The 16,318-nt window shown below is 41.4% G+C and overlaps 1 protein-coding gene across 1 annotated transcript in view; it reads left to right on the forward strand.

The window, feature by feature from the left end:
* The window catches only part of FDXR (ferredoxin reductase), a 229,380-nt gene that overhangs the window by 67,647 nt on the left and 145,415 nt on the right, over positions 1 to 16,318 (forward strand). Inside the window, exon 7 of the mRNA XM_085617083.1 lies at positions 11,654 to 11,761. Coding sequence (XP_085473209.1) covers positions 11,654 to 11,761 — 108 coding nt within the window. The remainder of the gene's footprint in view (positions 1 to 11,653; positions 11,762 to 16,318) is intronic.

The raw sequence follows: 16,318 nt of genomic DNA on the forward strand, positions 1-16,318 counted from the left end.
AAGCATTGACAAAAGTCAACAGGGTTCGTGTTTCGAATTGATTGTCTTTGACAATGGCGTTTTGCAATGCTGTGTAGCATGGCTAAAGAGGAAACAAACAAAAAAGCCCACCTCATGTCGAAGGAGCACACACCATGCATGTATGCATCTACACATTTTTTTTCCAATCCAAGTTGGATTGGTAAATAAAGCATTAAAAAAACCTTTTTTTTTTTTTTGGAGGCATGGTTGGGGGAAAGCAACATGGGAGGCAAATGTGACGGAACCACGTGGAGGGCAGGTGTGCCGAAGGAAGCATTATGGAGGAGTGGGCGAAGCAACACAGGCAGAAGCAAAACAGAAGAAAATGGTTGTGGAAGTCGACGGGGGGTGGGAAGCAACACTGGATACAGAGAGAAGAACATGGATCACGGGAGAAGAGAAGCGCACTGGCTAGAGAAAGGAAAGTGGAGAGAAGCACACAAGTGAAAAAGCAACGCGGGTGAGAGCACAGGATGGTAAATACAAGAGAGGGGTTGGTGAGAAGCATATGTGTGTGAGAGCATCACAGGACGTAGTGGAGGGGTGAAGAGCTGTATATGAGAGAGACAGCTGGAACATACATGCAGCCTTGCAGAGTGCTTAAACTCAAAGAAAAGGCGGTGCTTCAAAATTGAGCAAATATTACATCCATGCTCCAGAGGAAGGACAAACATATGAAGAGGAGGTAAAGCCGATACAAGCTGACAAATAAAAAGCAAGCAAATAAGAGTGACGATAAAACCACTAATGATGAGTAGTGGGTGAGCTCTAAGCCCACTGTCAGCTAAAAATAGGTTTTTTTCAACAATAGACAGTTTGTGCTTTCTTGTAAGCGAGACCTGAAAACACAATAACAAAATCATGAAGGTTAAACCATCATCAGACATGGAAGCAAGACACAATTGCGCTTCAAACCCAGTGTCCCTTCCCATTCACATAAATGTAATCTGTCGACTGAAGACCATGATATAAAAAAATCTAAAAGAGTTTCCTCCTCTAACCCCACATAAACTGTGCAACTTGTATAGAAAACAAAAATACAGTGGAATACTGAAGGGATACATTCAATCTAAACGCAATTATACCACAATTGAACAATTTCCACTGGGAATTAGATTGAAATCAATTATAGAATTTCTTGTGTCAGTTCATAATATAAAGCCTGCCTCTGTAACTATAAACAGTCTGAATTAGGCAGTGCAAATCAATTTTCATTGTAGTAATTAATTGTTTCATTGTGGCTTAAGTATGGTTTTGTTGCATTTCTCACTACAGCAATCCGCTGTGTTTTGTTTTCTATACCGAAAACCACGAAGCATGGAAACTCCAAAATCGGTGCAGTTCTCGTTACAATAACGTCAATATAAAATGAGAGTAATAGCCTACGCTTACTATCGGTCTAGGCAACACCACTGGGAGATTTCGTGTGTTTGAGTAGTGCACTTAAATTACTAAGTAGTCTGGTGGGACATATTTTAGCAAAATAGATTTTTGGGTCGGAGTTTGAAAGCAAGGCAGGCTTTAGGTTGAATCAGCTACATGCATGTGACGAGGAAATTGCCCTCCTTTACCTACAGGATAAACACATTTGTTAAATCATTCCACTTCCAGAGGTGCAAGTTGTGACCCAGCACAGAGCTTTCTTTTCCCAGAAGTCTGGCTGGCCCTTTGGTAGATTTTGGTCATTCGTTTTCACAGAGACCAAGCACAGAAAATTATTATACTCATTCGTAAAATCACCAACTATTCCGCATTGGCCAATAACTGGCAGAAGAGCTTGTCATATATGATTTGAATGCACCATGAAACTGGCCCTTGATGCTACACGTATTGACGATTAGCAAGTGAAGTATGAGCAGAACTCTGACTGACACGGGCCTCCAGGACACAAATGTATAATTTGCTATTTCAGCCTCGTGACGCAGCTTTCAAACCTTCCAGGATTCGCCATCCTTCATAGCAACGTCAGGCTGCTCTGAATGGGAAACGACCACTACAACACAGCTGTTTCCACGCATAACCATAACAACGCATGCATTACAACGCATGGGTGGTTACAATGAAAAACCTTTACCACGCATACCTTTACTACGAAATTCGTAGTAAAGGCATGTGTGCTAAAGTTAAAGGAAAAAAAGGGGGTGGGTTGGGGGGGTCTCCCCCCCCCCTCCAAAAAAAAGTGGGATTAAAAAAGAGGGCTTGGGGGGGGGGCACCCTCAAAAATAAAATATAAATAAAAACGTACCTGATTTCGTCAATTAAAGAGAGATATGGAGGCAATCCACGTCGTTAGAAGAAACGGAAGGACACTTCCACTTCCTCTTAACGACGTGGAACGTCACCAAAGAAGATCGAAGAGAGGAGAGGTAAGGGGGAATGAGGGGGTGGTGTCCCGCAAGGGATAAATTTAAAGAGTAGATAATAAGTGCGATATCCTTTAACAAGAAAATGCCATTAACATGCATAATTTAACAATGAAAATCGTTGTAAAAGTATGCGTGTTAAAGGCATTCTCATGGTAAAGGATATTCGTGGTGATGGCATTCGCGTTGTAACGCATGCGTGGTAAAGGCATGCGTTACAACGGAATGCGTTGTAAAGTCATACATTCCTCTGAATGTTCATTTTGTCAGCCCTTCACGTGAAAGGCGTGTCTTATTTGAAAGTACTGTGGTTCTTGCTTTACGAGCAAGGCGGAAACCACCATAAAACCAGAAAGGAGCACGAATTCCGCACACAGTTGCCCTGTTCCCTGGTGTTATTTATTGGGAGCACTGCACGTGAGGAGCAGAGCTTGAACACAGCTGTGAGCTGATTAAGTGTAAATCTGACTACATAGCTCTGGGGAAAAGAGTTACCACATCAGTGGCATGAGGCATCTGAGCAGCAAGGTTAACGGAATGGGATACATTTTCAACACTACGGAAAAAAGCCCTTTTAGTCACTGCCTATGTCACACAAACAAGAGCAATGGGAAAAGCCGGAGGGGTTCTGGAAAGAGTAGAGGCTCTGTATACAGTTACAGGAGTTTAGCGTGGCAAACTGCGACAAGCTGTAGGTGGTGGTCGAGAGGCGGCACAGGGAGATTAAGTGAACTATGGGAGATGCAAAAAAATGCAAGCAGCGAAGGGCAGGAGGTGTGGTGGTGAGGGTACAGCATGGGAAAATTAAGTGAACTACGGAAGATTCAATCAAGCAGTGACAGGCACCAGAGCTGAACACTCACCAAAGATAGTCTAACAGTTACATGTGCAGGAGACAAAGAAAAAATTGTCCCTAAAAAAGAACACATAAATACCAAGCCGTAAAGATACCACTAATTGGGCGGTGCTCCGTGGGAGGGAAAAAAACACAAAAAGAAGGAACAAAGAGGAAGGATGCACCACTAGCAAGTATGCAGTGTTAAATGACAATTGAAGGGATGAATAAAAAGGCAATGGGTGGGCTGTAAGCCAGCAAAGTGTAAATGAAAATGCAAACTCCTAGGGCAACACAAACGTGCTTAATGACGTGACAATAATTCATATCTAGCTCATGAAGGAACAAGGAAATATTAATCAAATACAAAGTAGCTTTTATTGAGGCAAGACAATAAATATTAAACATAAGAACAAAACACATTCCACTGACAAGCTACAGTCATATCCGCATTCACTCTAACATCACACTGTGCAATAAGGACAAACAGACATTGTATACATAGATAATATCAGAGACAAAGGATATGGAAAAATGTCCCTTGATTTCTCATTGATAATGATATTCGATCTATTCTGTCTCCATGACATGTGATGTCGTCATGAATGGCAGGAAACTAAATTATATTAGACCATAATTCACAAATGTATACAACATGTCTCGAAAAGACAGTGCAAGCACTGCCTATGCTCTACCTAAAAAAGAGTAGATGGCAAAACTCTCTTTTAAGTATTAAGTTAGGGGCAAGTAATTTCATTATTCGCAGTATATGAACTTTTGAAAGAACTCCAATGACGGCAGGATACAGAGTCATCCTAAGTACAATGTTTATTATTCGTCAAACCACGCAGTGCAGCCTTTCTTCCCTGTAAATGAAAGCATCCCTAATTTTAAAGACTCTCTTTTTAGCACGTTAACTTAAAATAAATACCTCCAATAAAGATAAGCATGGAGGTCGGTGGCACCGAAAGAATAAATAAGAAAATAAGTAACCTAGAATAGATTGGACTACCAGCTTCGGCACTAAAGGGGACTGACTCGCTTTTAGGTGGACATGCGCATGTGGTCAAGATGCCGTCATTCGCAATGAGGAGAGCGTCTGACTGAAGTAGGATGACGCACTGGTCCATACTGTACATTGTGGTGGGCGGAAGCAAAATGTCAATTGAATAGATCCAATAGGTGAAGACCAATGGCCCAAAGCCTCCTATGTATGTTATTATGCAAGTATTTTCTTTTAAAGTTTTTTTTTTTTTAAACAAAGAGTATTGGCTAGCACCAGACCTAATTATCTTTTGTGCGAGAGGTCTGCAACTCTACCTCCCTTGGGGTCAATAAGAAAAGATTTATTAATGGTAAGAAAATTCTGAAAGGCAAAACAGCTGAAACCAAATGACAGGCAATTATTAGGATGGATTGAGATTTTAGACATTAAATGTGTTTTATGAATGGCTGGATAAATGTCATAAATAAAAAACACAATATATTTAATTGAGGACACCTAGCGCAGAGCGCATACACGCAGTGAATAAACACCACATACGGAGCCAAATGCACGAAACCATGTTGCTGTGAGCCCTGCAATTTGCAAAATTCGAGTTTGAGACTGTAAAATTGTCATTCCCTTTTGCAATTTGCTAAAATGTTACTAAATCGCAAAACAGGTATGACTCCTCGTGAATTACAAATAGGAGAGGGCGTGAATATGGCATCTTCTGCACACCATTCTAATGACAGCGACGGATCACAGGAGATGGTAACAGATTTGCAAAGGAGAAGTTGGCCCTGTTCAACAGTTTCCACTTTGGGAATCGTGTCAGGTTACCTCCAGGGGTACCTCCTGATCTATTCCCAAGCAGGATGTTTTCTAAGAAACACTAGTTTGGTTAAAGAATGCAGGCTGCTTAATTTTTTTTTTTTAAAGTTTCCCCTTTTGAGAATATTAACACAAGGATGGCGGCCTTCCTTTCATGCTGTCCCATCTCTGTGTTCTGGGTAATCATGGAGTGGGGTGAAAAGGGTCGCAACCAGCGACTTGCCAAATGATTATTCATTAGGCAGGTCCGTCTGCGACTGGCAATTTTGCGACATGATTTAGTACATAGGTCTGATCGTAACACTAAAGACTGTTCGCAAAAAGTCAGTGTGTAGTTTACAACCAGTCGGTTTGCAGACCTGGTGAGTTCGTAAAATTAATACTGCCGAATATTACCGGATGCGTCGCGCTGGCTCTTCGATAGCTGCACATCAAATCTGATTAAACGAGAAGCCTTCCGTAGAAGGGGTGTATTCTCATGTCCCAGCCTCAATTGTCAGTTTCTCCACCTTCCCTGCTAGGCACGCCGTGTCATCTGCCTGTCCCGGAGACAGACATCAAGGAGGATTCGCTCCAAAGCAGGGGATGGTGGATGCAGCGTTTTCTGTTTTGTAGGGGAAAATGTATAGGCAGTAGTTTTAATCCAGTAAAGTCACCAGGACTTCAGAGCAAAGTGTAATGTAATGCTCCAGTGGGAAAAAAAATATGGCAAAGGTTACATTCACTGAAGGGAGAGAGTCATGGCACATATTGGTGAAATATCCCAAACGGGTAGAGAGCAGGACATGGGATGAAGTGGGCACCAGGGCATGGGCTGACAGATGGTACAGGCAATGCGCACATGAAATAAAGGTGGTGTACAGAAGGGCAGCCGTGCATGAATTAAGCGAATTGGATGGCAGTGAGACCGTGCATGCTGAGCTGGTTCAGTTCTAGAGCAGGAGAAGACAGGTAGCTGGGGCATGGCATACAAGAAGAAAAACAGGCCAACAGGAGATGGTGCAGGCAGGTCCAAGTCACAAGCATGAGAAGAAACCACAAGAGAATTGGTGGCAGGATTAGGGTGCAAGCAAGGTGAGGAACAGCATGCAGAAAGAGAGGTATTTTATTGAGCCTCGGGAGAGGGTGCACACAATAGTTGAAAACCAGAGAGGACAGGTACAGGCTGCGCAATCTGTGAAAACGTGTTCACTGGGTGAGGATCTAGGGGGTGAGGGTGCAGGCAGCCTGATGATCTGGAGGGTCGCATTAGCAGGCATATAGGTAGAGCACCAGAGAGATGCTACCCACAGTTACAGAAGAACATAGTGGTTGTTGGCAAGTTGCAGGCAAAGGGATACATCAGAGGAGGCACTGCAATGAGATGGGTAATGCACATATAGAGAAGTGACGGAGAGAGAGCGGCACATTCAGTTAATAACTAAGAATGAGCGGTATAGAAGGAAAGAACCGAGAGGCTATTCAGGAAGATAAATAGTACAGGTAAGAAGTCACTTACATGGGTACTGTTGAACGAGAGGGCTGACGTTCAAAATATATTAAGACTTTCTGCTGCTGGCCTTTTGTGAAACCGAGTAAAGAAAATAAATATGTGCACAAAACCTAGGATATTGCAATACATTGTGACTAACTAAAGTTAAGACAGCCTGCAAGCAAGTGAGATCTTGGTTCGGACAGGAGTTTAACTTAAGGGATTGCTAGGGATTCGTTGCACCTACAAAGCCGGTCGGTACCCTTCATTGAATGTGTGTATTTGGTGGATTTTAGTTCATTTGGTTGAAGGGGATAATTGAATGGGGCCGGTTAGCTGGATTGTCTGCAGGGTAGATGAGCCCTGTGTTTATGCAGGCCTGGCACTTTAGGTGATGACTAGCGGGGACGCACAAATATCTTCTTGTCTAGAGGGGTGCGCTAGTATGAAGGTCTGTGTGAGTACTTGCATATTGGTAGATAATTTGTACTACTTTACTACTTTTTTCTCTTGCAAGTGCCATGTCTACTCTAGGAAGGGACAGGTGCATAAGATGGCTACGTCTGAGGCTTCCACCAGAAAATAAATAATTGCTGATTTGTTATTCCCAAAGTTGGAGTTCTTTGTTGGTGGCTGTCTAGTTATTTAATGGCCTTTGTAGTAGTTTCTGCTTATAAGCACAACGTGAATTAGTGATTCCATGCAGTAACTACAACCCGTACATGCTGATGACCTATGTCTCTTAGCCAGATAGTTATTGAGAGGCAGAGGTTTGCATACCATGAGCAGCATTCATTTCTATGAAAATGTAATGTTCCGGCTGAGGTAGTCTGCCCCTCTGTGTGTCAGACCTGAAATCCTCATGCCAGATGATGCTTTTATTTGGCTCCACAGTTGGTTGATTTGTGTGATCTCTGCTGAGTAGAAAGCTATTTCAACACTGATTTTGCTTATTTGTTTTCAATGTTGCAACTGGCTGACAGATTCAACAGATATTCTATGTTCACTCCTTCTAGTGTCTTGCATAACTGAAGCATGGTGGGATGTCTAGATTTGATGGCTTCCTTCCAGATAATCAATAAACAAAAGAGCGAAACCCTTCACAACACAAAGGAAACTGGGTTGAAACAGATAACAGTAAAATGTTCCCTGTGGTATCCTAGCTATTTGAACTGTCCGCTCATACATATTCACTCATCCGTGCCCTCATATATAAACACAATGCCTTGTAGGTAGTGTAAAAATATCTCCTTTTTTATTTAAAACAATTTTTTAACTCGAATAAATTACAAATTGCAAATTCAATTTCATTAAAAAGATATGCAGTTCCATAGAAGGGAGAAGCAAGCTTTGATATCCATATTTCATTCACATATATATGACTTATAATTATATGCAAAATACAACACATTTTACTATATAAGTCATTATTATTGCTTCATCACAATTTGAAAAGACTATCATAAAACTATACAGTATAAAAAAAATACTCAAAGAGAAAGTTGTAGACGCAATGTTTCAGTGGGATAGAATTTGGTTGACACCACCTTCTTCAGGACAGACTCAGAAATAAAAAAAAAAAAAAAACTATTGTTGAATGTATAATAGGATATAGTTCCTGTATAATCCTATATCGATCTTCTTATTAATTCAATTCAATTTATCTCTTGGGGTTTCTGTCGTCACCTCCTGTTATCATTAATTTAATTAAGGAATATGCAGATCCTATAGTTACAGGTTGTCTAGATGCTTCCGGGTTTTCTTGAAGAGATTTGTCAATTTCTCTACCATAATATCCTGATTCAGCATATGCCGCTTGTTTTGGTTGCAATGATTATTCTTTCTAATAATTTATACAATATCGCTGAGGACCGCACTTCATCTCAAAGTGATGTAGGATATTTTTGTTGCCTAACTGCTGAAAGGCAACAGACAGAAGCAAAATAACATGACAAACTATTTTATTATCATTTAATTTTTAACTTCAAGTCCGCCGATTTCTAAGGTGGGTGGGGCCATCTCAAACTTTGGACGGTCAAACCGACATGCGCACTTGAATATCTCCAGACTCTCCCTTAGAGATATCAGCAGTGCTCAGGAGCACAGACTCCCAGTCCCAGCTGGAGCTTGAAACTGGCCCGCTCCGCCCAATCCCAGTGCTTCTGTCTGCATGAGAGCAGTGTTGGGATTGCGTGAGCAGTCTGGGATCTTGGGAGCAGAAGATCACATAGGCTACTCCTTTATTCAGTTAACAATGCAAAACTACCACCAAGAACGTACCCCTTCACTAATCAACCATGAAAGCCCTCCCTGTGCCCTTTCTCTCTAGCTGTCACACTAATTCCGGGAGGGCTGTGTAAAACCAGACTTATAAACCCACATTTATACAATACTGTGTTTTAGCCCATCACTCTCAGCGTGACGTCTCCAATGCTTCCAACGAGGACATGAATTCTGAACTTGCCTCCTCATAGAGGTTAAAGTACCCTCAGATTTTCTTTTGCATGCAGTTTGATGGGACTCTGCTCTTTTAACGTTTCTATACCTCAGACTTCGGTGAGGTCCCAGCTTCTTCTTGACAGATAAGGAATATTGGTTCTGTTTTTCTCCAGCAACTCCCCCATCTAAAATGCAACCCTTTGGGCTTCCCAAGAGTTTGTTTTGAGTTAGCAGGGAAAATTAAAACCACTTCATCTCCAGCCTCTTCTCTAGACATGGCCCTCAACTCCAAAGAAGATTTACCATGATTGTAAACACCCTGTGTGCATTTGTTATCTGCATTCTGATAGTTTTCGTGCCACTGCACTATTTGTCAGTCTTCTTCTTTCAAGACTTTGAATCAAAAAAAGAAAGCTTAGAGAAACCACTAATCTGGAGAAGGTCAATTAAGAGCACTCCTCCCAAGGCTTCCAAAAAGAAAATCGAACTTGCGCCAAGGGGAAAAAGGCAAAGGTTTCGACCTGAGATGAAAGTTTGCTGTTCATTTTAAAAAGGCTTCCTTTGACCTTCCTCAGTCTCAGACAACGACCACCTACTGTCTATGCTGAAATTGACATCCTCGTCCAAAGAATCTGCCTCTTCAACCAGGAAGTCTTCCGCATTGAGCTTTACATCAGTATTGATGGTACCCTCACATTCTGCTCATCCTTCAACCTCCTCCCTTTCACTGATGAGAACATTATTGCAATGACATTGTTAACAACCTCAATCATCTGCAAACCTTCCAGTGAATGTGTGTAATGTGGTTAGGGCAGCATCCTAGTTAAAGTTTTTCATCATGGACACTAACTGTGTTGATTATCATTCCATGAGCCGGATGTTCAAATCAGTTTTGCTGTCTCAAACCCTGCAATTCGCATAATCACAGGGTTAGCGACTGCCTAGCTATTTTTTTTTGCCATTCCTATAACCCCTTTTGTCAGGTGAAAAGGTGTTTCCGTCTCTAAAAAGGAGTTTGGCAGCTTGTTCCATACAGGGCTGGACTGGCCATAGTGGGCACCGTGCATTTCCCCGGTGGACCGCCAGGGTTGGGAGCTGGTTTTTGGCCACTGGGTGCCGATTTTTGTTACAGGGGCGTTTTTGCAGCATAGCTGCAATATCAGCCACTGTAACGAAATCTGCAGAAACCGGCCTTGGTAAATAGCTCTGCCGCACCCCCAAACCCCCAGGGGGGCTGGCTGAGCCCTTTGCCAGGGCCGGTTTTGGGTCCCAGTCCAGCCCTGGTTCCATATCACATTTAGGAAGGAGAATGAAAGGGCTGTTGTTTCCTCCCTGCCATTTGAAAAGACCTAAATCTATACTTTGTGACCACAATTGTGGGTGAAAAGTATTAAGTACCTACTACCAAGTTGGGTTGGCATTTGACTATCTGATTTACAAATGAGAAACTGTCTCCTGGAGATAGCGTCCTCTTTGAGAAGAATGTCTTGTGACCTGGGAGAGTGGGGGTTTGAGTCGATCATGCAGTGGTCCTATGGCCCACTGCATGTCTCCCCCTCCCTTAATGTCTACTCAGACTGGATATTTTTTTAAAAAGCAGCGTCTGTTATTTAAAAAGACATGGTCTGCTTTAAAAACTATGTTTTCCGTTTGGGAATGTAGATGTAGGATATATGTCTGCTCAGCGGTGTAACATAAGCCCCCGCAACCCCTCGCGTTTCGTTACGCCACTGTGTCTGCTGTCCTTTGCAGGCAATCATCTCTGCATACATATCCAATCACAAAGGGTTACAAAATAGCCCTGTGCCTAATTAATATTCATCAGGTTGGTAATTTTGTAACCTTCTATGAATGGCCTTTTTCTAATGCGACCTGTCAATACCTAGGCTGCCTCATCAATTTCATCCCTCTTTGCAAAATAGTATTCATGCAGTTTGTATATCCTGGTGTGCGAACAAAGATTACTGCATCAGGCCCTATATCCTTTCTTGATGTATCAGCTGTAGTAATCTATAACATAAAGCAAACTTTTTGTTAATAAGATCTTTGTATCAATAGTCTTGGTCCAATGATTGTTATTTTTTTGGTTTGGATGCCTCCTTTCTATGTTTCTAAAACAAGTCTGCGTTGTGCCCTGGTTGAAGAAGCCCCCAACTACATTCCAATTAAAAATTGGATTTATTATGACCAGTCAATAATTAAAAAAATATTTAACATTTTTAGGAAAATTTGGGCTCGGATATTGTCACAAGCCTGCACTTGCACCAAATTTGCACCTTGCTAATTGGGTAACCAGCAGTGTTGGTCAGTTTTTACCTCTCCCCTGCTTTAAAGATTTTACACCACCCATTTCTTTTGACCAGAACACTAAAGGGAGCCTATTTCTTTGCACTCTAACTCAGCTCAGGGTTCTAGAGGATTGAATTTTGCTATGTAGAATTAGGTGTGAATACTGCACCAGATACCCTTCCACATCCCTTCAACTATTTTCTTTACTTTTTCCTGTGCCTGTCAGCACCGCTTCCGGACATCTCTTGTACCTGCTGCACCTTTCGGTGATGTCTTACATCGCACTGTCTTCTTGCTTCCTCACCTCTTAAACCCAGGCATCTTTCACAACTAACCTTTCACTCTTTCCAAACCATAGTTCTTTGTGCACTTCATTTATGTTCATTAAGACAGCCAACTAACTCTTAATGCCTCCACAGAAAACCGACCTGACTGAGCGTTCTCTGGAAGCGCTGGCGAGGAGTCATGTGAAACGGGTGTGGATTGTGGGCAGGAGGGGTCCTCTACAAGTGGCATTCACCATAAAGGTAAAGGAACATCTGTAAATTGTTATGTAAGTTGTAAATGCTATGGGCCCTTTCTCAGCGGAAATGGGAGTCGGTGGAAGTGCCTATGGGTATGAAACGTTTCTGGCATCACCTTCAACCTGCCATTTATAGATTGGATCCAGAATAGGTAAAATTGTTTTTAAAACCACTGAGTGTTCAAAACCTCAAAAGGGCACCTGAATCCGTGTCTAAAGGTACCCTCCGGTTTAAAACCAAAAGCTAATTTCTTTGTGTGCTGTTACGTTTGGTCGTGTAATCACCGTCTCCACTTCATCGACTTTTGCATGGCTTATTGAATTATTTGTTGTTTTTATGACCGGTGAGGAGGAGGTGCATCCATGCAGCCTTTAAATGAGTGCCTAGAATTATTTTGCAAAATGCAATTATGGATGACCAAACAGTGGATGAACATTCGTCTTTGAAAGAATATACCAATAATACTGCTTTTATTCATTAATGGATCAGCCCGCTTCACACATATGGTACTATGGTTAGACACCATTCTATACTGTAAATTGCATTGTGCCTCATTTCTTCACACTGTCATCTCTCTGTCCCCTTTAAACATATAGCTACTAGCAAATGTGACACTGCATTCTACCTCTGTTTACCTTAAAATAAAATGAAATTCATCAGCTCTAGCAGTTCAGCTTAGCAGTCAGTTTCATAAGCATCATTAAACTAGGCTACAATAAACACCCTAGTTGTTTGCTGCCCCAAAATGTATATATTCTTCAGAATAAAGGCCTGGCTGGAGACTCCATATTATGGACAATGACGAAGAAATGTTACCATACATTGCCACCCCACTTTTACTTCAGTAGCTTCAATTAGAAGGCTGCTCAGTCTTTAGATTCCTCTGTATCTTCTACAAACGTGTTCACCCAAAGTGGTCCTCTGCCCAGCACTAACACTCCATTGTTGTTGTCACGCTTAACCTTGCACAACCTTAACTCTTTTCTAACCAATGCCTTTATCCCAAGAAATAGAATTTTGTCCAAGCATTCTGAGTATTGTAGTCTGTGATTGGAGATCCTTCCTTGTTTCCAATCGGTTCCACCCATCATAGCCGTATTGCATTATCTAAACCTACACAATTCTTGGGGATATTTCTGGCACTCAAATCCTGCCAACATCTACCTCCTTGCATCAATATCTGAACAACGCTAACACTTGTTAATTCGTCTCACAAATTCAAAACGCAGCCCCGAAAACAATGTTTGTCATGGAAAGGCTATGTTGGCTCAGATTACACCTCTGACAAATGTATGTACAGAACTTTGATACCCAACCCTAGGTTTGGCAACATTATCACTTTCTGTTTTTTTTTAACACAATTCAACCTAGACACCTAGTTGTATCAGAAAGGTATGTACAAAATAAAACGTGTAAAGGAAAACTAGATGGGACTCATGCACGGACAACACTGTTGGGAATTATATTTGTTTTCAGTGTTCAAGGCAAGGGATGTGTGAAAGAGGTTGAATGCTTGTGTATGTGTAACAAAAGGGCCTTTGAATCAGCTTGTAATTGTGAATAGAAAAAGCCATATGACCTAGAAAGTCCTTTGAGCTGATCTCTTATTAAAATCAACCACATGAACAAGGCACTAAGTGCAGTTCAATAACACAGGGCATGATAAAGGATGCAATACTAGTCATTTGTACATGATGGAACAATAGGGGGGGGGGAAGGTGGTGGCCAATGGGGTTTGCAGTCCGGGGATTTTCTTTCTTTGTTTTTCCAGAGAGTTTCTGCTAGAATGCCTTCTCTACATTCAATGGCTCAGTCCTTTATCAGTCCCACTCTGTTTTATGACCCTTTTGTTGCTTTTTAAGATTTTGAAGGCAGACTATCCCAGGCCGGTTCTGGCCTTGGGCACTTTAGTAACAGTGATGCAATGTTTTATGATTTTTTTTATTCTTGATTTTTGGCTTTAGCGTTTTAGTTTGAAAGTATTTCCAGTGCTTAGTCATGGACCTTCTTTCTGGCACTCTCAGTGATTGGAAGTTTTCAATCTTTCTTTTTGTTAGTGCATTGGCTAATGGATTTGATGGGGATATTTGCATTGCCCACTGGGTATCTACATAATTGTAGAAGAGTTTGGTGTCTCCTTGGCTGTGGATTGTGTCAAACATGTTGAGTGGCATAGCCCCTCTTCAGGGTTACTTTGGATGGTGCATAATGTCACTAAAGTCTAGCAGTTTTCTTTTATCTATAAATTCCATGTGCCACATTGCATCTGTGGTTTGCAGACGGTCTTCTTCTTTTCCTCTTGTTGCTTTAAAGAGACGGAGGAGAGTTCTGACTGGGCTTTTAAGGTCATCTTTACTTTTACCACCTGTTAAGTATTATGGGTCATCGCCTATCCCCCAGTCAGTCTTATAACATTGATGTACTTTGATGTAGTGATTAGGGTATGCACAGAAAATATACCTGTCCGCCTTCGTGAGGATCTCCACTCCTACAGCTATTTTCTCTTTTAACCAAACATGGATTATATTATTTGTATCCTCAACTTAAATAAAGGAGCAACATTTATGGCGTCGCTGATTTTTTGGGTTCCATGGCTCCCTCACTATTCATTCATTCATTCCCACTTTTGCTATCCTTGTTTTTCATAGGAACTGGGCCTTTGACCTGTCATATTTATCCAGGAATTACTTCTAAAACTCGATAGGTACTTCGGCTGATGATGTTGGAGGTGTGGGCACTGGGAAACCCCTACATTTGTACACCCCAAAATATTTATTTCAGTTATTCACACATGGGTTGATGAATTTGAGACAGTGTTAATCTTCAGTTTCATGAAGCAATGTGTCCCCGAGATAAGGCACTCCACAACATATCAAAATACAGTCAATTAAGTTGGGGGCCACTCAATGCCTGAGTTTTAGCTCAAGCATAACATTTTAAAGGATATTTTGCAAAAAGCTCTAAAGGTACTGTACAGAGATGATAAATGCAAAGGCATGAAGTCAGTGCCATGAAGGCTCTTGGAATAGGTCATTACAGAATAATGTGCAAATCATAATAAGTCCTAAGTGAACAGCAAAATCGGTAGAGAAACATACAGCATCCTTAGTAGCAACAGAAAGCCTTCTGGAAACTTCACTCACCCCCAAGATCAGGGGTTTATATAGGTAATCTTCTCCTAGACTATCATTATAAGTGCAGTTTCATCACGGTGTGAGCAAAAGGATAAAAAAAATTCGCAAATCAGAGCACAGTTTTATAAAACGTCATGTAGCCTTAGCACCTAAGCATTATCCCATTACATGAATATTGATTCTGCCCACTCTATCCTTATGTCACCCGGAGATGGCGGACAACCTAGTTACATGAATGACGGCAAACTATTATGAATTAAATGAATAGGGTGCAGTGAGATAGCGGAAGGCCCTTGGAAAAAGAAACATTATTGTGACCATACTGGATATTTTTCATTGAGAATACCAAGAACAATGTGAATGGAAAGGAGTAAATATGGCTCTTTTTGACTGTGCTACATAAATAATGAACAGTTTTACAAGCAAGAGGCGACGTCAACTTTGAACAAGATGACTCTTAGGCCTAACATGAGGCCTAATTAGCAAGAGCATGGAAAAAAACTTCTATATTTCATAGGTAATTTGTTTCAAGTGCAATAGCATCATGTCAGTGATCAAGTAAATCCATGTTGTGAATAATGCACAAAATATAAAATGCACAAAAGCTCCACAAGAGTAGTGGTGAAACATCTGCTGATACATCATTCTCTATGGATGCTTGAATCCTTTAAGGACATGGTCTACCATTGCACTGTCTACGCCTCAGCTAAGCTCTGATAGAGGGGCCTGGATATATGTTACCAACATCTGTGTTAATTTCCTTTACCTCTTCATACATGGGGCCATGGGCACTGGAGTACAGTTTAGGAGGCGCTGATATAAGAAAGCCACCATGACTGCTCTCTGATTTGTACACATATTAGATTGGATGTCGGGTAACACTTAAAATGTGATTTTCATGATGGTTAGGCCAATGGCAATTATATTATTAGTATTGCTGTATTAGGCATTGTAGTTGGTACTATACTAGATTTTAAGAAAGTATCTTGACAGCAGGGAAGGAGGTGTAATGGATGAAGGGATGTAATGGAGCATAAATAAAAAAGATATAGAGCTGACCACTTCATAGTCTTGCACTCCTACTTACTTAGTCACATTTCCCAAGTTACCGCTGATTTCCTGACTTACTGCTGCAGTCTTGGTGTGTAGTTGCATTCAGGCGTTCTATGGCGGAATCCCATGAATGCCCAGTAGAGACAAGCCGATTCATATTAGTGCTGGGCTGATGCAGGATGAGTGGAGCCGAGGGCTCCTTTATATTGGGCGGATACTGGGTAGTAGGAATTTTGTCGATTGGTGCAAATTCTGAAAGTTTCCGTCACAGAAATGTGACGAATATGTGTGATTTAGCCAATGTTTGATGCTTGAAGGCACTTTGAATAAAACAACTGAGTGGGATCTCTGTAAGTTACACCACCCTGGACTC

This window comes from Triturus cristatus, chromosome 7 (genome assembly GCF_964204655.1).
Source record: "Triturus cristatus chromosome 7, aTriCri1.1, whole genome shotgun sequence".
Lineage (NCBI taxonomy): Eukaryota > Metazoa > Chordata > Amphibia > Caudata > Salamandridae > Triturus > Triturus cristatus.